This window comes from Pisolithus orientalis (assembly GCF_024613125.1).
Source record: "Pisolithus orientalis strain OTSU chromosome Unknown F5J12scaffold_59, whole genome shotgun sequence".
NCBI classification, from domain to species: domain Eukaryota; kingdom Fungi; phylum Basidiomycota; class Agaricomycetes; order Boletales; family Pisolithaceae; genus Pisolithus; species Pisolithus orientalis.
In genome coordinates, this window is record NW_026260840.1 from 106,306 (window position 1) to 126,042 (window position 19,737).

The 19,737-nt window shown below is 50.5% G+C and overlaps 9 protein-coding genes across 9 annotated transcripts; 5 read left to right on the forward strand and 4 right to left on the reverse strand.

Annotated features, from left to right (window-relative positions):
• Positions 1–398: 398 nt before the first annotated feature.
• On the forward strand, positions 399–900 carry F5J12DRAFT_863179 (uncharacterized protein). Its single transcript, XM_051746955.1, has 2 exons — positions 399–421; positions 475–900. Exon 2 carries the CDS (start codon positions 502–504, stop codon positions 751–753), a length of 252 nt encoding a protein of 83 aa, XP_051595204.1. The 5' UTR covers positions 399–421; positions 475–501; the 3' UTR covers positions 754–900.
• Positions 901–1,387: 487 nt separating this feature from the next.
• On the reverse strand, positions 1,388–3,550 carry F5J12DRAFT_897748 (uncharacterized protein; the record flags this gene model as incomplete). The annotated part of the gene is made up of 10 exons (XM_051748052.1): positions 1,388–1,466; positions 1,518–1,708; positions 1,766–2,056; positions 2,134–2,199; positions 2,256–2,288; positions 2,349–2,431; positions 2,478–2,941; positions 2,998–3,064; positions 3,128–3,295; positions 3,499–3,550. 10 exons carry the CDS (start codon positions 3,548–3,550, stop codon positions 1,388–1,390), a joined length of 1,494 nt encoding a protein of 497 aa, XP_051595205.1.
• A 1,299-nt stretch (positions 3,551–4,849) lies between these two features.
• F5J12DRAFT_477587 (uncharacterized protein) lies at positions 4,850–6,127 on the forward strand. Its single transcript, XM_051739617.1, has one exon. The coding sequence runs from the start codon at positions 5,145–5,147 to the stop codon at positions 5,910–5,912; it is 768 nt and encodes a 255-aa protein (XP_051595206.1). The 5' UTR covers positions 4,850–5,144; the 3' UTR covers positions 5,913–6,127.
• An 817-nt stretch (positions 6,128–6,944) lies between these two features.
• On the forward strand, positions 6,945–9,540 carry F5J12DRAFT_774269 (Peroxin-3; the record flags this gene model as incomplete). Its single annotated transcript, XM_051742291.1, has 8 exons — positions 6,945–7,102; positions 7,193–7,713; positions 7,769–8,150; positions 8,485–8,589; positions 8,645–8,717; positions 8,979–9,149; positions 9,231–9,347; positions 9,397–9,540. 8 exons carry the CDS (start codon positions 6,945–6,947, stop codon positions 9,538–9,540), a joined length of 1,671 nt encoding a protein of 556 aa, XP_051595207.1.
• A 129-nt stretch (positions 9,541–9,669) lies between these two features.
• F5J12DRAFT_477696 (MFS general substrate transporter) lies at positions 9,670–12,576 on the reverse strand. The gene is made up of 22 exons (XM_051739618.1): positions 12,143–12,576; positions 12,082–12,090; positions 11,960–12,027; positions 11,888–11,902; positions 11,799–11,827; positions 11,717–11,746; positions 11,650–11,668; positions 11,579–11,598; positions 11,501–11,524; positions 11,379–11,453; positions 11,249–11,322; positions 11,116–11,195; positions 11,007–11,055; positions 10,882–10,953; positions 10,762–10,829; positions 10,661–10,703; positions 10,589–10,613; positions 10,526–10,540; positions 10,419–10,477; positions 10,168–10,360; positions 9,974–10,107; positions 9,670–9,915 (listed from the first exon to the last, which is right to left on the reverse strand). The coding sequence occupies exons 1-22, from the start codon at positions 12,336–12,338 to the stop codon at positions 9,752–9,754; spliced, it is 1,461 nt and encodes a 486-aa protein (XP_051595208.1). The 5' UTR covers positions 12,339–12,576; the 3' UTR covers positions 9,670–9,751.
• Positions 12,577–13,099: 523 nt separating this feature from the next.
• On the forward strand, positions 13,100–14,152 carry F5J12DRAFT_863225 (uncharacterized protein). The gene is made up of 3 exons (XM_051746956.1): positions 13,100–13,137; positions 13,194–13,308; positions 13,361–14,152. Exons 2-3 carry the CDS (start codon positions 13,273–13,275, stop codon positions 13,787–13,789), a joined length of 465 nt encoding a protein of 154 aa, XP_051595209.1. The 5' UTR covers positions 13,100–13,137; positions 13,194–13,272; the 3' UTR covers positions 13,790–14,152.
• A 7-nt stretch (positions 14,153–14,159) lies between these two features.
• Positions 14,160–15,565, reverse strand: F5J12DRAFT_477729 (uncharacterized protein). Its single transcript, XM_051739619.1, has one exon. It carries the CDS (start codon positions 15,338–15,340, stop codon positions 14,393–14,395), a length of 948 nt encoding a protein of 315 aa, XP_051595210.1. The 5' UTR covers positions 15,341–15,565; the 3' UTR covers positions 14,160–14,392.
• Positions 15,566–16,221: 656 nt separating this feature from the next.
• F5J12DRAFT_477731 (uncharacterized protein) lies at positions 16,222–16,999 on the forward strand. Its single transcript, XM_051739620.1, has 5 exons — positions 16,222–16,290; positions 16,349–16,397; positions 16,462–16,568; positions 16,634–16,675; positions 16,727–16,999. The coding sequence occupies exons 1-5, from the start codon at positions 16,288–16,290 to the stop codon at positions 16,769–16,771; spliced, it is 246 nt and encodes an 81-aa protein (XP_051595211.1). The 5' UTR covers positions 16,222–16,287; the 3' UTR covers positions 16,772–16,999.
• A 339-nt stretch (positions 17,000–17,338) lies between these two features.
• Positions 17,339–19,400, reverse strand: F5J12DRAFT_897753 (uncharacterized protein; the record flags this gene model as incomplete). Its single annotated transcript, XM_051748054.1, has 6 exons — positions 17,339–17,576; positions 17,632–17,761; positions 17,794–17,985; positions 18,038–18,801; positions 18,863–19,011; positions 19,086–19,400. The coding sequence occupies 6 exons, from the start codon at positions 19,398–19,400 to the stop codon at positions 17,339–17,341; spliced, it is 1,788 nt and encodes a 595-aa protein (XP_051595212.1).
• Between the last annotated feature and the right edge of the window lie 337 nt (positions 19,401–19,737).

The following is a 19,737-nucleotide window of genomic DNA, read 5'->3' on the forward strand; positions in this document are numbered from 1 at the left end:
GCATATCATGCAGTCGCTGGGTTAGGGCTATGCATCATCGGAGTCGACCGTCTTTAGGCGGGAGTCAAATCCTTTTGGAAGTAATTACACAGCGTCTCTGCATCTAAGATCTAACCACAGCAAGGTTATCTGGCTCTATCATGAAGATAGCTCCACCTTACTCGAAACGTGCCAGTACCTCGCGTCTGCTCCCTTTCCAAGTATGACCTTTACACCGTTCATTTCGTATCGCATGACTGCCTCGCGGCCTTACTGGCCCTTATCGGTATTATAGACGCCCAAACTATTTGTCACGTACACGCCGCAATTCATCCGCACCTATTTCAACTGACGGCGAAGCATGGAAGAATCTCGCTCATCCCCCCCAATCCACGAACCGCTTCTCTCTAAAGAGCACTCTCCCGACCGGCCAGCTGGTGAGGTGGGCATAGCACGTCCGGTGGTGTCCTGCAAATACGACTGATCATGTCATAGATCCAACCGATCGATATCGTCGACGTTATGAGCCGCGGTGCACAACAGAGAATACTCTCTCAGCTGGCGTCGTCTCCAAACGAGCTTGCGTCGGGCATAGCACAATGCATCGAAGCACTTCGCCTTGTATCCGCCCTTCCCAGGGCCTACCCTCTCATGGTAGAATTCACCGGCTCCTCGAGAACGCCTGTCACCAAGGCCTTCGGCAGGACACTACTTGCTAGATTGCCTCTTCGAGTGCGTTGCAAAGAACACGTCCTTGATCCTCGGTGGTTCTAATATTTCCTCCTATTGTTGCTGACAGGCTGTTATTAGCATGATTAAAACATCCATGAATCTCCCTGACAGCGTGCGAGTGGCTTCTGCAACGTTCTATCGCGAGGACGGATCCGTCGATTCAACCAGGGTCCTTCTCGATGAAGACTCATTGGAAGGAGCTGGCTCCTTACGTTCACACGTTGCACGTGGAAGATGAACAGCTTTTTGCGTTGTCTCCCACCATGCTGAATAAGGGGCTCAACACTGGCGCAAAAACATTTGTACCGACTGCCACTCCGATTTCGATAAAGACGGAGGATGGCGCGCAAGTGAACCTGCGCAGCCTGAGAGCGGTGTACTCACCCAACTGTGCGTCATCTGATTGGGTGGTGTTGGACTAGTCTTGCCTTACCAAACATATGTTAGCACCGCCACCTTCATCCCCTTTTGCGATACTGGACAACAACCTGTGATTTCTAGGCAGGATCAACTACAAAAAATTATCTGTGCAGGGTAAACTAGTCTGGTGGTATCAGCTGTAAGGTAGTATGGGGGGGTCCTCCTCAGGTATCAACAAAGTCGAAGTATGCACCTAGCATGAAAAGAGGCACTACGTAGTGACCGGAAGCAATGCGAGAAAGATGGAAAAGGAATTTTATAAATCGAAAGGCCGATAAGGGTCACTTGGTCTAGGACGGATTAGATCGCTACTTCCAATTTTGCGCGAATTGTCACTGAGAGACTCGTGAGCAAGGCTATGCGAAAAGCATCCAAGGCGAGCTTACTCTGAAGGGGATACTGGCCGGACAACGCTCTCGAAAACGAAGCAAGACTGCGAAGCGCGTTTACGATGTCGGCCTTCACCCACTTCGTTTGGACCTTGAGCAGCGGACACCGGACCATGACGCTGCTGGGACCGGGAACGAAGACGATGGAGTTCATTTTGAAGGGTGGAAAAGAATACTCCCCAAGATGCCTACCACAAAGATGTGTCATCGACTTATCGTAGACTGCCAACCACGTCTTTACTCACCACACAAATAGGATTCATAATCTTCAGATCGTTCAGTCCGTTCAAGGCATGCACTGCGCGAATGGCACTGTCCACACATCTTCTATTAGACGGCGCATGCGATGACGCGAACAGGCAGTGAAGAGTGATCTGAGCGAGAGCGGCGAGGTTCACAGTGAGGAGAATCTGTCGGGAATTGTAGGTGCCTCCACTACCGGAAGATCTGAATGATGTTGCGAGGTGGAGAACGCTATTGAAGAAGTTCTGAATCAGATTATCCAGTGTAGTAAATCGACTACGAAAGTCGTTCGACTGGGAGATCGATGGGTCTGAATCACAGCCCCGGATAAGCCAACGGCCACCTTACGATCTGAACAGATTATGCTCACCTCTATGGTAGGCGGCTGCAGCCGAGTGTGCCTCCCCGAGGAGAACGCTCGCTCTCGCTTGAAGGCCTAAATGGTGTTTCCCTCTGGATCCCGAAATTCTGGGAAACTAAAAATTGGGTAACCGTATTCCGTAGTGCGCCACCTGGTACGACGCTCTGTGAGATTCAACGAGCACTGTTAACGTCAATGAAAAGTGAAAATATTGGGACACAAACATTGTCTCCCCTCGTTGTGCCAGGCCAAGGTGCAGTGATGTTGACGGTGCTGCTAACGACCGGTGGTCCGGCATGAATCGTTTCTGCAGATTTCACGAGGGAAGTGAATTGTCCACCACGCATCCACACGCTCCTGCTCTTCGATTGCGTCTCCAGGGCGAGGGAGTCGAGGGAGGGAGGCAGCAAGGAAGTCAAATAAACCTGCGGCAGGTGCATCTCCTGAGCTCAAATGAAGGCCGAGGCAGATAGCCAACGACATCGCTGAATTGGCATGACTCTGAGCAGTAGATACTCTCTCCATGCGTAAGAGGTGATAGGCGAGAAGCACTTCTGCTTGAAGAATTTGCATATAAAACTGGGGGCCAAGTCTCGGGTTCGCGGCGACAAGAGCATCGACAAGTGTGTGTAGCAAACGTGAGACAAGGGCCTCGGCTGAAACGACCTGCTCCGGACCCGATGGCCGCGTCAGGTGGAAAGAACATAGTATCAAGGCGCTACGCAAAGCAGGCGAGATGCTCCCGGGCTGTGCGCGAAGGCGCGGCAGAGAAAGGAAAATACCCAGATCTAATGCAAATGGAGCGAGGGTGTCTATCCTGTAGAATTACGAAACCGATGAGCAACGATTTCTCAGGACGTTTAGAGTGCTCACAAGTATTGCAAATCCGAAAACGACTCAGGATCATAGTCAGGGGCGTGACGAGCAGTGCCTGAAGATCCTACCACATTTGCCCAGGTCAGACTGACCGAAAAAGGCTGTACATCATTATAAAAACTCGCACCAGGAGATAACGAGTGATGCGCTGTGATCGGCTGACGCGTCTGGCCATAAGGATCGTGTAGAGTAACAGAAGGTGTAGTGGCTTCGGATCCCTCTAACTCCCTCACCCTAGCTTGTAAGCGGGCGACATCCTCTTCTAGTGTCAGAGTGCGGGAACGCTGGCTGCCGTCTGTGTATTCACAGTCTATGGCTCGGTCACCACGCAGGCATTGGGTGCAAGTAGGTCGAAGGCCATCACACCGCTGACGCACAACTGTTAGGGCGAAATAACAAGCCTGCAGGGAGCGAACGGGCTCACCATTTTCCTACGACTGCCAAGGGTCACTTATTCATCCAGATGCAGTAAACAGGGGACATGTAATCGACACATACCGACACGAGATGCACGCCTTACCTCGTTGAAGAGGTGGGCTAGGGCTGTCATTTCGGCGAGATTGTGATGTACTCATGATAGGTCTACTAGATGGTGCTTGGCGAGACGATGTTGCAGTCCCCATCAGGGCCCAGTTTCACTCATTTTATAGTGTCCTGGACGAGTGCATACGCAAGCGTTGCTCGTGCTGGAAATGGCGGTTCGTAGTATGTCAGACCCGCGACGAAACACCGCAAGCATTTCTGTCATATCGGACCAGGTACTGAATTGTCGATGAGTTTCCTGTATTACCATGGATCGGATGACAAAGTCAACGGAAGGTCCAACCAGTACTAACTTACTGTCTATTAGGCTGTTCCACCGTTGATCCCCGCTTCATTTCAAGTCAAGTCTTTGTCAGACTAGGAGAGCAGAAGAAGGACGAAATCGAAGGAAGCTTCGAGTGAGGTGGTGGCGCGGGTACCCGTGGGTAATTGCTGCTCAGTCATGACGCTGATCGTCAATAAGACTACTCGCATCTACCGAGGTGATCGGAAAAAATGCAATACCATGAACTTAAACTTACTATTAGAGATGCCTTTGCGCTCGAAAAGATGCTTGCAAACATTTCAAACTGTTTGTTGCCCCCTACCCACGGTTTGTTGTTTTCCAAACGTTGTTGAAGCTTTTTCTTGAATCTCACCATCGGTCGCAAACCGATAACCATACCCACCGTTGGCCACGCATTATTGTTTTGACTTGAAGTTGGAGCGTCCCAGTGGATGTGACCTATCATACGGGGCATGTGCAGTGACTAAAGCTCGACTCTGTCACTACCACCGTAGCAACTGATTGCATTATTGCAACTACAATATCTAAAGATCCTCGAATCTTCACTGATCAACTAACAACATGCTTCCCAGAAGGTAATGCGCAGATGGTGAGTCTATCACTCTCCAGTGGCGATGGAACCGCCTGACCCTGCGTCCTACTGAATCTTACGCAGGCGGATACGACACCGCCCCGACACCGATGATTCCCTTGCCACTGAACTATTCCTGGACTTTCTAGTGCTTTGCGTCACTGGCATTGCGAAGAGGCGAAAGATCGACGGCGCCGGTAACGGTTCAACCGATTGGTGGCTGGCGATGAGGTTTAGTAGCGATTATAAATCCATCCGGCTCTCTGCCGGGCCGTGCCCAGGTCGGTCATGTAAGCTTGCAACAACGTTCACGGCTGAATAGGGGATACGGTCAGAAGGCCCACCCATACCAATGACCGCCTGCAAACACGTGGAAGAGGTGCATCCAAGTTGTCGTTACGCTAGGTAACATCCAATCATTTACTGACCCATAGGTTTAGGGCGTCGTGCTATTTCCAGCAGCGTGCCTCGTGAAACGCGCACTTACAATCGTCGTGGTCAAGCTGCGCGATATCGCGTGGCTCTTTGAACGTGCTAACTTGGATGACCATTGACCAACCCCGTGCCTCGTGTTCATGGAACCTGCGGCTGTAACCCAGTGCTGACAGCCTAGAGCCTTCATTGGTTGCGTCGATTGCGCCGTTCCATAAAAGTATTCGCTCCACTCTTCTCCACTTCCACTTGCTTGGTATCATCATCATCTTTTGTCTTGCTGTATTACAACAGACTGCCAATAACCACAACATGGCAGAATTCCCTGACTTCAATTTCTCACAACCGAACTCGAGATCGGACATTCGGATTGACACGAGCTTAACTCGCCCACTGAGCGGTGGGCGGGACTTCCCTGCCGAGTCCTCTCGGGATCGGTACTCTCGTCAGAGTGGTCAAACGCAAGGACGTCGTGCGCAAGACGTCACGTGGATATCGGCAAGTCATTCTCAAGGGCCTTCAACGCATACACATACCCCGCCGACAACGCGGTACATACCCCCGCCTGGTTTTCAACAGGTGCGAACGCCCACCCCTGTGCTACACAGGTCAGGACCAACGTCAGACTCGGACGTGGATTACTTCAATGTCACTCTGGAGGAGGGGAGAGACGGATGCGATGACGAGGGTGATGGGCATGGTTATGGGTTCAGCGACGTGGCACCCCCAGAGATTCACTGCAAGAGCGAGAAGCGGAACCTTGTTGGGGGCATTTTCAATGGTTTGCGACGGCTCCCTAAAGTGATGTCTAGAAGTCGATTAAAGGAACACAAGCCGGATCGACATGGCATTCTAGGAACCACAGACGCAAGCAGAACGACCTTACCCTTACCTCTGCACCATTCTTCTTCGTCTCCCATTCCAAAAATCAACTCGGACTATATTCCAGCTGTTGAGCGGCTCGGAACCCCACCGCGTGCTATGTCTGCGACACCCCCGCAGCGCCTTTCCGCGGTTGATGAGAATACCTTTGACAACGATCAGAGCCGATCTTCTGACTGGACCTCAGACCCTTTCTGACCTTGGGCACGTCTATGTCCAGTCGTGGCTTCGAGCCTCGCTTGTCTGGGCCCCTCGCAATTTCTACTCCGGTGCTCGCCGAACCGCGCCCATCCCCCGATTTCCAAAAGATGGAAGATCCTCGTCCACCTCCAGAAGAGTCAGTCGCATCACAGCTGGCTCGAATCCGTAAGATTTTTCCGTGATCTGAATGGTCTTCCTTGGATTGCTCCTAGAGGCATATCAGAGCCATACCTTCCCGGACAGTCGCCTCCCAGACGGAGGTACAGTCGTCAGAGGGCTGCGAAACAATCAACTTCGTGGTATACACCACGGAATCCCCACTCCTTAGACTTGCTGGCTGGTCCCTCGACGACGGGACTTCTTCCTGCACAACATCCCACTCCCCATCAAGTTCCCCCACAAACCCCTCAGTTTGTTCTTGGGTCGAATGCGAACCTCATCTTCACTCAACCTCCCCCGGGTCATGGAGGGAGTCGAGGCACTGGCGGAGGCTCGCGCTCGCCTACACATGAAGGTCCGCTTTCCACGGATAGTCACGGTAGCCAAGGTCCTCCTGTGTATGCTCCTGCGTACGTCGCGACACCACTCTTCGTGTATCCGTCGGGTCTTCCGCAACCAGGGAGCAACGCCTCGGGCACTCCACCAGAGGCGCCTCGCCCTGTCTACATGGTGGCTTCGTCGCTACCGCAGTTCACAGACGCAGGGAATCCATCCAGAACGTTCATACCCCAGCCTTCTGGTCTGCGAACTCCGGTGTTGTAACATCTCGCTGGTACCGAGGTGTGTTATGGTCTACACTTGCGCTGGGATTAAAGCCCATCGTTTATTAGACAGATATCTTCCAAATTATTATCCGTGCTTCTTTAATGTTTTCTAAGAATGAATGGTTATGTCGGGATTGAAAAGTGATGTGGACAGTTGGATATGTGGTTCTCAGCACTCTCTTTATTCTTCTCAGCCATGTAGATTATGTAATCAACGTACCACACAACACTTGCTAGCGTCTACCAACTGCTTGAGTCGCCGAAAATGTTTGGCTCACTGCAGCGTTATGTGTACGATCGACGGCGAGGATTACTGGATACTGTCATAACAACAGGGACTGCGTATGCAGTCAGTGCATATCTGCGGGAAAGGTTAGAAGAAGTGAAGCAGAATGTCGTGAGGCAAAGAATGGCAAGAGAAAGGTTAGCCAAACTCTTCCGACTTCGGCAGCATTGTACGTCTTTTCTGTAGCAGGGATATAACTGACAGGTTTGGGGGTTACGAATCTTTAGCCTTCGGCGACGTTTTCAGTCGACCCATGATGATGCCTGTTTCACGATTATGGCTCTCATACCTACCCTTGCTACCCAAATTCTCGAAGAGATGGATATCGAATCGCTCACGGACGAGCTCCAGTCATTCTCGACTGCCGTTGGTGCAAGTTCGCCTTCTCACCCGCTGCCACCACCACACTCGCATGATGTTCAGTCAGCTACCGAGACGAACTCTATCTCGGATGCACAATCAGAAGCGGGTTCGATGTCGTTATCATCTTACTCAGGCTCGGGCTATGATGGAGAGCGTGCATCAGGGTTTGGTTCTGCGAGCTGGGTCGAACATATGTCGGCTTCTGAAACCTCCCAAGCACCGCGTACCTTCCTCACACCACCCGAAAGTCAACTTTCCGATTCGATGCTGTCGACTGGTTCATCCCTGAGTCATAACACCTCACATTCCGGGTCTCATGGGAGCTCACCATTCCCATCTACGAAGCGGAGGAGGGGCCAGCTATGGAAGGAAGTAAAAAACCTCAGTACGCACATCCTCTTCGTCAGTATACCTGGTTAATCAGTTGTCCTTCTTGCAAGCCTTAACGCGTACGCTAACGACACTTTACACAACCACTCTGCTGAGTCTCCTAACGGCTGCGCAACTCAGCGTTATCGCGCGCAGTCGATATATTACGTCGGTCCGCACGTCTGAACGTGCCGAACGTATGCACGAGCGGGTACCCCAGTTTTCGCTCACCGGTATCCTCGCCAGGGAAGCGATTGCAAAGGTCGTTGACGTGGAAGCTTTGCTTCCCGAGTGGCTCACCGAAGACGACGACTTCGACAGTGAAGAAGATGTGGATGATATTTCGGAAGGAACGGAGGCGCGCTACCTAACTCTATCCTGGTGGATCCTCCATGTCGGGTGGAAAGATGTCGCTGCTAGGGTCAGAGGCGCTGTGGAGAGTGTCTTTGATGGGTAAGTTTCCTCCGGCATCTCCGTTATCTTGCGTCATGTTTGTGCTTCACACCTCGCTGCATGCGAGGTTGGGTGCGGAGATCACAGTTTAAAAGCCGCGCGTTGTGTTGTACAACCACTGCGCTTCGGATTTCGCGAGGTCTTGCCTCTCTGTCTCGTCGTATTCGTGTCACAGTGTGGCGTTTCGCATCTCGTCACACTACCTATTTGTCGAAGTGCTTTCCGCCACCTATCTACCGAACGAACTGCAACTTTGCTGCCTTTATTCCATTGACCTCAATTAATTTGTTCACTCTGTTCTCGCCCTCTGTATCGCGCTCAACCTCTTTAACAGTGTGTCACTTCGAAGCACAGTTTCATGCTCCGAACTACACGCACTGATACTTGACGTACGGAGACACGTCGAACTGGATGGCGCGGCAGGGCGCCCCCACTCGAGGTATGTCGTTGGCTGACTGACTGAGACGGAATAGGGGATAATTCGATCATCTCAGGTTTTTTCCATGTCTACTTCCTCCTACACCAGAGACCACTGCCCATGTACTGGCACAAGGTGGAGCCCCCCTTGTCCTTCCTCCGCCATCCCGGCAAGATCGCGCAACGGTGCGTGCGCGTGACAAACAGCGAGAAGCCGATCCATTCGATCTAGTGGTGATTCAAGATGGATTCTCCGCTCAAACTGCCATCGATGTAACCAGCCCAAAGTCAAGAGCGGTCAACCTTCCTTCACACAATCAAAAATTGTCGTCGCGTATGTCGCCAAAACCCTCACGTTCTCCACTGTCACATTCAGGTGCATTGGAATGTAACCCCTCTTCCTCTGGAGAGGCGCGACAAGAATCTGCTTTACTTAGCTGTCTGCGATCAGATTCACGATTTACATCCTTGCTTGATGAGACACGAGCATACTTGTCAGGCCCCGATTTTGCATACGCACTAACCTGCGCATTGGATCGTGCTACGGGCGTACTGGTAGACCACTTGCACAAGCAGGTATTTGTGGATACCAGAAGCGATCCGAACCCTGCCAAAGAGAACACCAAGGAGAATTATGCTAAGGGCAGGCGAGAAGATATTGAGGGTACAAACGTCACGCATGCCAAAGAGGAACTGAAGCTACGACTGGTGGATTTGCTACCTGGCCTAGCGCGATGGAGTCAGCTTGCTCTAAATGCGACCCCAAACGAGTTGGTTGATGTAAGCCGCTTGTCCAGTAACTAGACATAGATTGCTTATTTCGTTGCAGAATATCATGGCCATCAGAGAAGTATCTGCGTTGGAGGCCATCATCATGACGGAATTACCAAGATCGTTATCCATCGGTCGCGTGAACGACCGACGCCGATTCGTTCACGTTCATTTACTGGTTGTTGTGGATTTCATGTGCTGAGTACGGGATATGGTTGCGGTATTGTAACTATCGGTCGTCGAGGCGAAAATGTCATGGACTTGAATATATTTTATACCAATCATAGGTTGTACCCATCTTGCAAAGGCTCGAAGTTAACAACATTGGCATCTCAAGCACCTAAGGTACCCCAAGAATGAATAAAGGACCCTTCATACACCACGCAACCTAGAGGCCTAGTAATTACAAGTCATCAAAGCGTGTACCTAAAACTTTCTTCTTTGTCTAGAATTTCACTTCCCTCCACCTCCGCCTGTTGCCGGAGAGCGTCCTTACGAGCATTCATGCGTCGGTACGTCAGTGCTATGATAGGCACAGCAATCATACCCATTGCCAAAAGCATGATTTCGACGCCGACTAGTATGTTATAACTTCAGTGTTATCAAGATCGACTAACAGAGTAAGTGACACGCACGTCCCAAGAGATATCTCGGTGCGTCTTGACTCCGAAAGATATTTGACGCGATCGCTCCCCCCAAGTTGCCGATGCAGATCATTAGTGCCATCCCAACCGCTCGTTTACATTTCCCCTCTAAGTTGTTTGCCAGCCTTTGATACAAGCATGGTTACACAGTAATTCACGGTAAGTTGTGTTGGGTTAGACCTTACCATATTATGGAGCCTACCCCTCCAGTATATGGTCCAGCCACGCAGAGGTAGGTCCCAAAGTACTTCACGCCATTTGGCACATTAGTGATGTTGATGATAAAGCCCACGATGGCTATCACTTGCGAAGCGAATATGAAGGGCGAGCGTCGTTGTGTCTTATCGGAAAAGTATGCAACGACAAGGAGAACGATGACTGAGTTGCAAGTCAGTATGTGAGTCCGCTCTTAGAGCTATCTTATAACACCTCTCACCGCCCAAGATGTATGGTGGAGCGGAAAGCAATTGACTCGTTGATGTGCTGTATCCAAAACTTCCAACAGTCAGCAGATGCCTGCTTCCGGAGGAGAGCCAGGCATACTTGTTGATAATCGTTCTTTTGCTCTCGTCAATTCATCGGCCGTCATTACTAGAGAAGACTCACGGGAGGAAATATGTGATGCCGTAAACTGGGTTCCTGTCAGTACTCGGGCACAAATAGCCTGGAATTGCTTACGAGGCACCGTAATTGAAATTTGCACAATACACATCGCCCATACCTTTATCACGGCGTGAGTTAACCTCTGGGGGCCTGACAGGTGATATCTTACTACGTACCTGCCAATCTGTAAAGGCTGCTCGTACTTGGGTAGTCACATCACCCTTCTCATCCATTTCGGAAAACTCTGCAGCCTCATTACAGGTCTGAAATACACCGGAAGAGTAAAAGGCACTCACCCCGTTGTTGAATGATATATTGTTGCTCTGCCGGTGTCAGGAATTTGGCCGTCGATGGATAATCCACCATTACTACGTTGCTAGTCTATGACCACCGTTTTACCCAAGACAAGTCATGAACGCACCAAACAGGGCAACAAAGCCTACTACGAAAGTAGCTGCACCTTCAAGGATCTAAAGCAGGTGTTGTTGGGGGTGTCAGGGAGTGGCCCCATCACTGTATGGGAGACGCACAAAGATCCATGACCAGCCCTGGTAGCCTCCGTCGCCATTCATAAAATTGATGCCATATGCGAGTATACCCGAGAAGGCGCCTTGCGAAAACGGTCAGCTACAAAGCTTGAATTAAGGTCTGTACAACGTATACCAGCTGAGGTCGCCGCTCCAAGGAAGAGGGCGAATCGGCGTTGAAGCATATACTTTGGATACCACATTGTGAGGCTCGAGGACGGACATTAGAATGGCAGGGTGAGAGGGAGATTGTAGTAAAAAGTTACTAGTATGCAACACCAGGGTAAAAGCCGCTTTCTGCGATTCCCAAGCAGAAACGTACTCCAACCAGCTGAGCGTAGCTGTGATGTTGTTAGTGCACTGAGCAACGCAGAATAGCTCTACTCACGTTTTTACGAAGCCCATGGTTACCCTGAGGAGCGGCACTGATGAGCCAAAGGTATCGAATACGAGTTCGTACTCTTACATAACCAGCCCCCAGAGGATCTGTTCAAGAATTTCAAGAGCAGCAGAAAGAAATTGGGGGTAGTTACTCACCATCGTGCCCGCAAGCCATCTTTGAAGCCATCAGATATGATCCCGCAGTGCAAACATGCATACTCACTTAGAAGGCCGGACAAATTGAATGATATAGCTTGTGAGGAAGTAAATCAGGGACATCGAACTACGCCAATATGGAAACACACTTGGCGGGGCAATCGAGAATGCTGTAGGACTAGACAACAGCCGAGTTGCTTATGGTCTCACAATTCGAATGATAAATGAAATAACGTACTATGAAGAATAACGTCTGTGAAGACACCCCCGTCAAAACCAAGTGATTTTCGTGAGAGGTACGTAGACTTACTAGGGCAACATTGTATTGATTCCCATCAAGCTTGAGTTGCGTGATTAATCCGTCCAGCTTGGCGTTACCTGGAAGGAATATGAGTGGATTGCTTGTTAGCGGTGTAGGCAAGTCGTTCTCACCAATATTTCCTGAATATACCATTCAACATCACCACCATATCCGCTTAAGTAAAGAACGTACCGCGGTCCATGAAACAGAGTAGGTACATCAGAGAAATCATAGGCATGAGCTTAAGGTCGACTTTGCGCCATAGTTTAGACTCCTCTTTGGGAGTAAGGAGAACGCGGGCACGAGAGGACGATAAACCGGCCTCAAACTTCTCGCCAGCAACATCTTGCTTGACGTCGTCAACATCGAAAGTGATCGACTGCTTCATGAACAGGGATGTTTGGAACAGTACGGGCAAGGGAATGGTGCTTATTTACACCAGCAGGGGTTCCTTAAAATCTGTTCAGGAAACTTTTCGAAGGGTCCTTCTGTCGGGCCAAATCGACTTTAGATTGACCTGGGCGCAACACGTTGCTAGAGAACAGTGGTTCTACGGGCGATAATCTGCCAAAACCATATGTTTCGCCCGCGCGCGGGTTCAGCGGATAAACCTTTAAGAGGTGTGCGTGCCTTCCAGGCTATGCATCTGGGGATGCTCCTGTGTAGTTTAGCCGCACAGCACAATGCGATTGAATGATAGAATTGTTGTGCGCAGTAAAGATGCGGCAGGTTGGGCTAACCTATTCGTAGCTACACGCACGCTCCAACTCCCGACACTGCGACTTGACGGTTCAGCAGGCGTCTCGACAAAAAAAAACAGACAACTTCTTGGAAGTGAATATAGTGACCAACAGTAAGTTGATATCGTAACACGTACAGACCAGATAAGTCCGACACGCCGCGGCATATATTCCCGACTCCCACGAAGAGGAGAGGAGATAAGCCTGCAGCCAAGTGTCATCATGCCCATGCCCATGCCCATGGGCCTGCTCGAATCATTGTCGTGTTTTCCAGCCTGCAACAAACGTCTATTAGTGCTGTTACATCATGACGGTAATGCACCCGGGCAGTTTACAGGCACATTCCCACGATGCCATGTGATTGAATTTCTTAGGTAGCTTAGAATGCCCGTCATGTGATAAATCTCCTATTACCATTGGACGTATCCGTCCTTCCGTCAATACTCGGTATTTTGCATGGTTTGGAAGTACGGTCGTGCGTTGTTTTGATTATAATTTTTCAGGGTCCTTGTAGGAATCCATGCATGAGGGGCCGGACTGGACAAAAATAAGACATCTCGCCCCCGAAGGTCGGGAGGCGTAATGACTCAGGCGGTCATCAAAGTACTAAGCACAAGAGTACTTAATTCGAGAAATTCCGACATACGAGGGATTAATGCCATTGCTCGAGACTTCCCCGGGAGGCCGTTTTATGGCTTTTTTGGCAGTTGTCACTGTGGCCCATTCCCTTCAGGGAGGGCTTGGCTGGGCAGTGCGTCCGCGACATCTCTCGACAGAGTCTTGGCGGGTCTGGGGGCTCGCACTCGCACCAGCCAGAGATCTGCGGCTGGTCCTTTTTTGCCCTCCCCCCTCTCTCAGGTCAGGGAACCACTCCGGTTTCCCCCCATCCCGTCCGGCATGCATACCCGTGACTCCCCACACACCGCGAGTCGCCCTGACTGATACCCTGCCAACTAAGAACTCGTTTCGCCACCCAGGATCACAACATCGTTCCGGGTCAGCGGCCCTCCCCCCCCACCTCATTCTCACTGGTGTCATGTACTTCCTGTCACTACACAGCCCTTACCTACAAATACCTCACTTGACGAACTTCTCTTGAGCCCCTGAGTTTTCATAACGGATAGTGCAAAAGTCTATTTGCAGAAGTTTTGTCAGGTCGGGACCACTATAAGTGCTTGATGATATTCCTGATGGTGAGCGATTATCTCCATCCACTATGACCATCTTTATTATCCGCAGTATCATGTCTCGTGCTTCAACACTGCATCCCCTCTCTACAATTGGTTTTATGTGATCATATTCTACGCCGCTTTGATTTTTAGAGGGAGTTGGAGACCGACGCTTGCTTGCGCTACTGGATGTGTAATGGGTCGGATGTAAGTACTACTTCCTATCTGCCTTGGGCAGCTCCCTGCTGTAGGCCACAGTTCGAGTTGAATGGTTCAATCATTTTCTACCGGCCCATGCGATTCCCACTTGAACTGGCTATTCGTTGTCTGAAAGCCAGAGTGCGATGAGATAGCAATGTCCGATGTTCTTTGTCATCGATACGACGTGCACAACCAGTAGTCATCTGGTCCGCCTTGCCTGACGCAAGAAACTTAAAGGAAAACCAGGAGTATTTACTTCATCGGAAAGACTGAGGTCTGGAAGCTGTCTAGTATCAGAATCCACTGTCACATTAGTTCCCTAATAAACGACCCTACATCACTTTTCTAACTTCATACCAATCTCGAGGAGATCTCCAGCACCACTCTCCGCTGCAACCCTCCACCGGATCGCCACCACCTTCAGTACCAGCAGTTAGTAGATGATATAATTTGGCCGGCGACATATCCACCCTTATCGCAGGCTTATGTTGATGCTGGGTACATATCCAAAGCCACGCAGACCCATAAGTAGCCCCCACTTCAACACCGATGACCCTCGAGTATGGCCTGATGGTGGAGAGATATGCAACAACATTGCGACTTTCCGAAACGGGGGATGCGCAGACTCCCATATACCTCACTGCGGTGTTCCGCACGAGAGTGTTGTAGCTGAGTGGAGCGGGGACATGGGTTGCATCGAAAGTCAAGGTAAAGTGCTTGAGTTTTGGGCAATGATATAGAAGGGCAGTGACTCCTCGTAACGTGAGGCGGACTGCAGGGCACAGAATTTCTTCGTAGAATAGGTGGAATACCTCCAAGTGTGGCCAAGCCTTTACCATATCTTCCAAGTCGTTGTCTGCGAGCGTCGGGCTAACACATGTCTGCAATGCGATGACCCTGAGTTGACGGAAAGCTTGGTAGACTTCCAACATAGGTCGTGGCCAAGCGGTGGGAGTTTCTCCGTTATCGGAATGGTCGGAGAGTACCCAAAGGAATTCTAGGCGCTTGCACTGCGACAAAATCAGAGATGACATCTCGACTAGTGTTTGCACAGGATCTCTGTCACGGAGTGAGCAGTCGATATATATCTCAGTGACTTTATCAAGAGAAGTCCAGCGGAAGAGGTCAGTGCATGACGCGACGGAGCGGGCGAAAACATTCAGAGTGCGAAGTTGCGGGAAAATTTCGCCACTGAGGCATTCAGGTCCAGGGCCAATGATACGAGGAAGAGACACCGACAACCGTCGCAGTCCCTTCATCTCAGCGAGACCGCTCAGCATTTCCCAGGGGGTCACGTTGGACCTGACGACCTCCAGATGACGAAGATTGGAGACTACCCTGGTTAACTGATCCAAACCTCGGGTCGAGACTCTATCAATAAGGAATCCTGTACATCCTATGTTTAAAATGCGGATGTTTGGGCAAGGCACCGGTATGGAAGAGATGTCGAGATGGGAATAGAGTGAGTCAGGAAGTTCAAATCGAAGGGCAGATGGATGTGGCTTCAGGAGAAGGTGGAAGAACCGAATGATGGCATGTTTGTGATCACTCCTGATATTGTCATCACGCACATTATATGATAAGGTGCGAAGGTTTGGGAAAAGAAAGCTCGGGTCCGGCGGGGAGGCGAGCAAGTGAAACCGCTGGCTAATGTTGTCGTCCGCATAGTCGTCACGGGGTATGGGGATGCAGGACAAATGAAATCGGCGAACACGGCTTGAGAGTCACCGAATGATATTCCAGTCGTTATCAGTGAGTGGACCTGATAGCCCGAGGTACCGATCGCCCATGTACTGCACGCATCCTGGGTCCTGTTGGTGGTGTCACTCTGCCGATCCAAACGATGGAAAAATAGTAGACCCTTACAATGTACTTTTTGGTGCTCACAATCCTTGCAGAAGAGAGCTGGGCCAAGATGCATTCCATGGCAGTCAGAGTCTCCCAGATCAAACCGGTAGCTGGTTCATTGAAAGTGCGGCACGTCCTGGCCAACGCACACAACGTAGAGTTATCTTCAACGCATCGAAACATGAGTCGCAGAATCTCGTACACGCAGAGGCACGGATGCATGAGGATCGATGATCGATTGATCCCAGAACATTGTCTTCGAGACGAGCGAGCCAAATTCGACATTGAGGTGGCGGTGCCATTCTCCCACGCACCAAGGTTTTGCCTTCGTGGGTCCCGGCTGCCTTCCAACCGTTGATAATAATCTCAAATCCACATAATGGTATGGACCCAGCCAGGAAAAAAGGTCAACGGTGAAAGGTGACTTATATACTCGACAGGGTGGTGGAGCGCGTTACCCGTATCCAAAGCAAGTATGGTCACCAGCAGGTTTGTCTCCACCGATTTCTCCCGCAGCTTAAAGCCAACCGCGTTAAACCCATCGCCGCGGCAGGTGGCTGGTGGTCGCGACCCGCCAGCTGGAAGACTAACACTGCTATCACGTTTGCGGGTATACTCGCTGTTGCATATGGCGTTTGGACCGTGAGCGCGGAGCGGGAGGTGAGTCGTCGTCTATGGCTCTCTAGGTTCGTTGGGTTGTTGATGCGAGGGTCCTTTTGTTTCAGGTGCGGCAAATCAAACCAGATCGACCAATACCCTCTATGATGGTGTGTAATGTTTTTGACTAGTTTCTGCTTACCTGCTGACTTAGTGTATAGTGGGCGAAGCAGTTTAGAGAACAGGAAGTTAAGGAGACTACTTGATGTGCTGTTATTCTAATAAGACGTTTGCCTTCCAACGCGATATGGCTTTGGCAACTTCCCTACTTGGGGAAAACAGAACCCCGACAGGGATTGAGAACCTGGACCCTGACATTGGCGGGCGATTGTAATAATGCATAGTAGCCGGTCTTGGTCCCCACTGACGCGTGTACCGATCATCGTGCATCTTTGCAACTCCACAAGTACTGTAACAAACTCCTAACTAGCTTCTATCATACACTAGCAACTGCGGAGACATCGTGTGGATTTTGTCCATCAGTACTACTAACCAGTTTCGCGAAGTATATCACAATTGTCGACGTCGCTATTCAGGCACCTCAAACAATAGGCATTTTCTGTAATGTGCAGTGACTGCCTTGCCGACTTCATCCCTCAGAGCTGAACGGACGATGAGCTCTCCGCAGCGATAGCAAAAGTGAGTGTTGCAGCCCGGCGCGATGCACTATCAATTTGATTTAGTAACAGCGCTGATGCGGGGTCATAAACTGTACCGTCATATGGTTGCATCCGTAATCTTTTTGGAAGGGTGTTTTGCAACCTTGCGGATCATCAGTACAGCTCAAGGTCGTCCATAATGTAGAGGGACATACTGGGACAGTAATGCCACCCTTTTTCCTTCATTAGGTGATCAAGCTCAGAAGATCCGTCACAAGAATGCTTAGGCCCGCCAATAAGGATAGTTCGGAGACATAACTTGCACCATATGTGGCTACAATCGCCCATGGGACAAACGATGTTAGGCATGTCGTTGTAGTCAGTGCGGTCTACGAAGGCCGCACGATTGCACCTGTTCAGTAGTCAGCGCTTTTCTCCCCTGGTGTCATTGTGCTGAATCTGCGTACTTTCGACAGTGGAGCAAGATTGAGAACTGCGAAAGTTCCATCTCTATCCAAACTGCATACTCTTCTTCGGAAATCCCAAGCTGTTCGACCAGGAAACCGGATATTTGTCCTGAAATGTTTGCATGTTGGTCTAGTCAATGTCAACGATCGGAGTGAACGTACCTGCTTGTCGGTTCTCGGCAGTACAAATAGGACACAAAATGGGGAATCGATGGTCCGCAATCTTTCCGCCAACGTAATCCTTCAAGCAACTTCTGCATACCATGTGGCCGCAGTCTTCCACTGTTGCAGCGTCGTCTTCGGGATGCTCGTCGAAGGCAAATACCGCATTTGAAGCTTGCCTGTACGTTGCAACTGAGATCTGCATGCTGTTGACGGAGTACCGTATCTTCCGCGTCAAAATTACGCTGCAGCTGGAATGCCATGTTTCGATCCCGGGCTGCCTCTCGGGCGTCTTCTTCGAAGAAGCTGAGCTGCATTTTCTCCAAATCATTTTCTTCGGCCTCATAGGTCATTGGCCTAGTTGCGGGAGCGGGAGGAGGGTTGTCGGCAAAGATACTACGGGCACCATTGTACGCCCGGCGGCTGTCAGAGGACGAAAGTCGTGACGACCCTGCCGCAGCATTCGTCTGGGAAAAACTTCTCCAATTTTGCTGACCTTGTGACGCTGCTGCAGCATAGCTAACCCTGCCTGCGACCTTGCGTCTTTCTTGTTGAATAATCCTCTCTAACTCGTCGACTTCGTCATCGAGGTGTTTGTTTTGGGAGGCCAGGGCTTTGTTCTGCCTCTCCAGTTCCTTTATTTCTGAGCGAAGGACTAAGACTGCCAGGCTAGATTCAACCGCTGACTGCTCTGCAGTGAGGGTTCCACTTTTTGCTAGTATAACGTGTCCAGAACAGTTTGTGAGAAGCTGTGCCTGCCACTGTAGATCTGGTGATGATAACAAATCTTCATCGATGTGTAGGATGTCTCTCAGTACCCTAACTGCGCCGTCTACAGTCGAAGCGAGGACAAGACCTGTGCCATCAGGATGCGACGGACGTGGATGGGAATCGAAGACGATAAATGCGTCCTTTCCGGAAGGATGGTTTGCAACTTTCAGACAGGCAATAATTTCTGGTGGGCGGGTAATGATCACTGCAGCGGAATCCCGTAATGCTTGCAATTCGCTGAGACAAACGGCATGCATGATTGTACAACGGGTACTATCAGTGATAAGGAGAGGCATACCGTAGGATCCGCCGGAAGTGGTCAGAGGTTGGTGGGCCGTAGAAAGTAGATTTGCGTTTCAGGCTCTGCTCGAAGAGAGGTACTTTACAGATCTCTTCGACTTCTAGGTGGAGGTCGCTCGACCACCCTCCGCATATCGATATGACTTCCTGTCGTGGGAGCCCGAGTGAAGAGATTAAGAGAGGGTACTTTACCGAGACTTGACATCTGATCTATTGCTCACCTCAACCGTCTCCCGCGATGCGATAGTATTCAAGGCATCCAAGAAGGTTCTGGAGGATTTGATGACCCGAAAAGCGATTCTTGCAAAGTTCAACGCTGCCAGACCGCACGCAGAAACGCCATGTACCCTAAACTGACTGGTTCCGGGGAAGGAGATTACTTGAATCTTCGCTTGTGGTACTGAGACTTCGTCCTCAACAGTCGGCGGGTTTGCACTGCTAGTACTGCCGTGGTGAGAAGTTGAGGACCTGGCGCTCTGGATAGTTGTGGGATCGGTTTTCTTGCGGGGAGTAGATGACGATGATGCTGTCGACATTATTGACATCGCCACTTGCAAAGCTGCCTTTATCGCGACGATAAGTGGCTCTAATCCAGGCATTCCCGACCCCATTGGGCTGCTATATAGGATGCAACAGACGCCGATGCTGGCCAAGGCTAGACTGAAGAGCTCTTGGTTGGCTTGGAATGTCAACTTTCTTGGGATCTGCAATTTCTCTGAATTTCAACCTCTGTGGACGGTCTCCCCCCTTTAGTTACCCACATAGTTCCCACCCACTGGACAACGCGAGCACCGTTGGATCGCAAGTTGCGTCCTCACTCAGGACCACTAGATTCGGAGTCACTATCAGACGCTGTCTTGCATGCCGTATTAG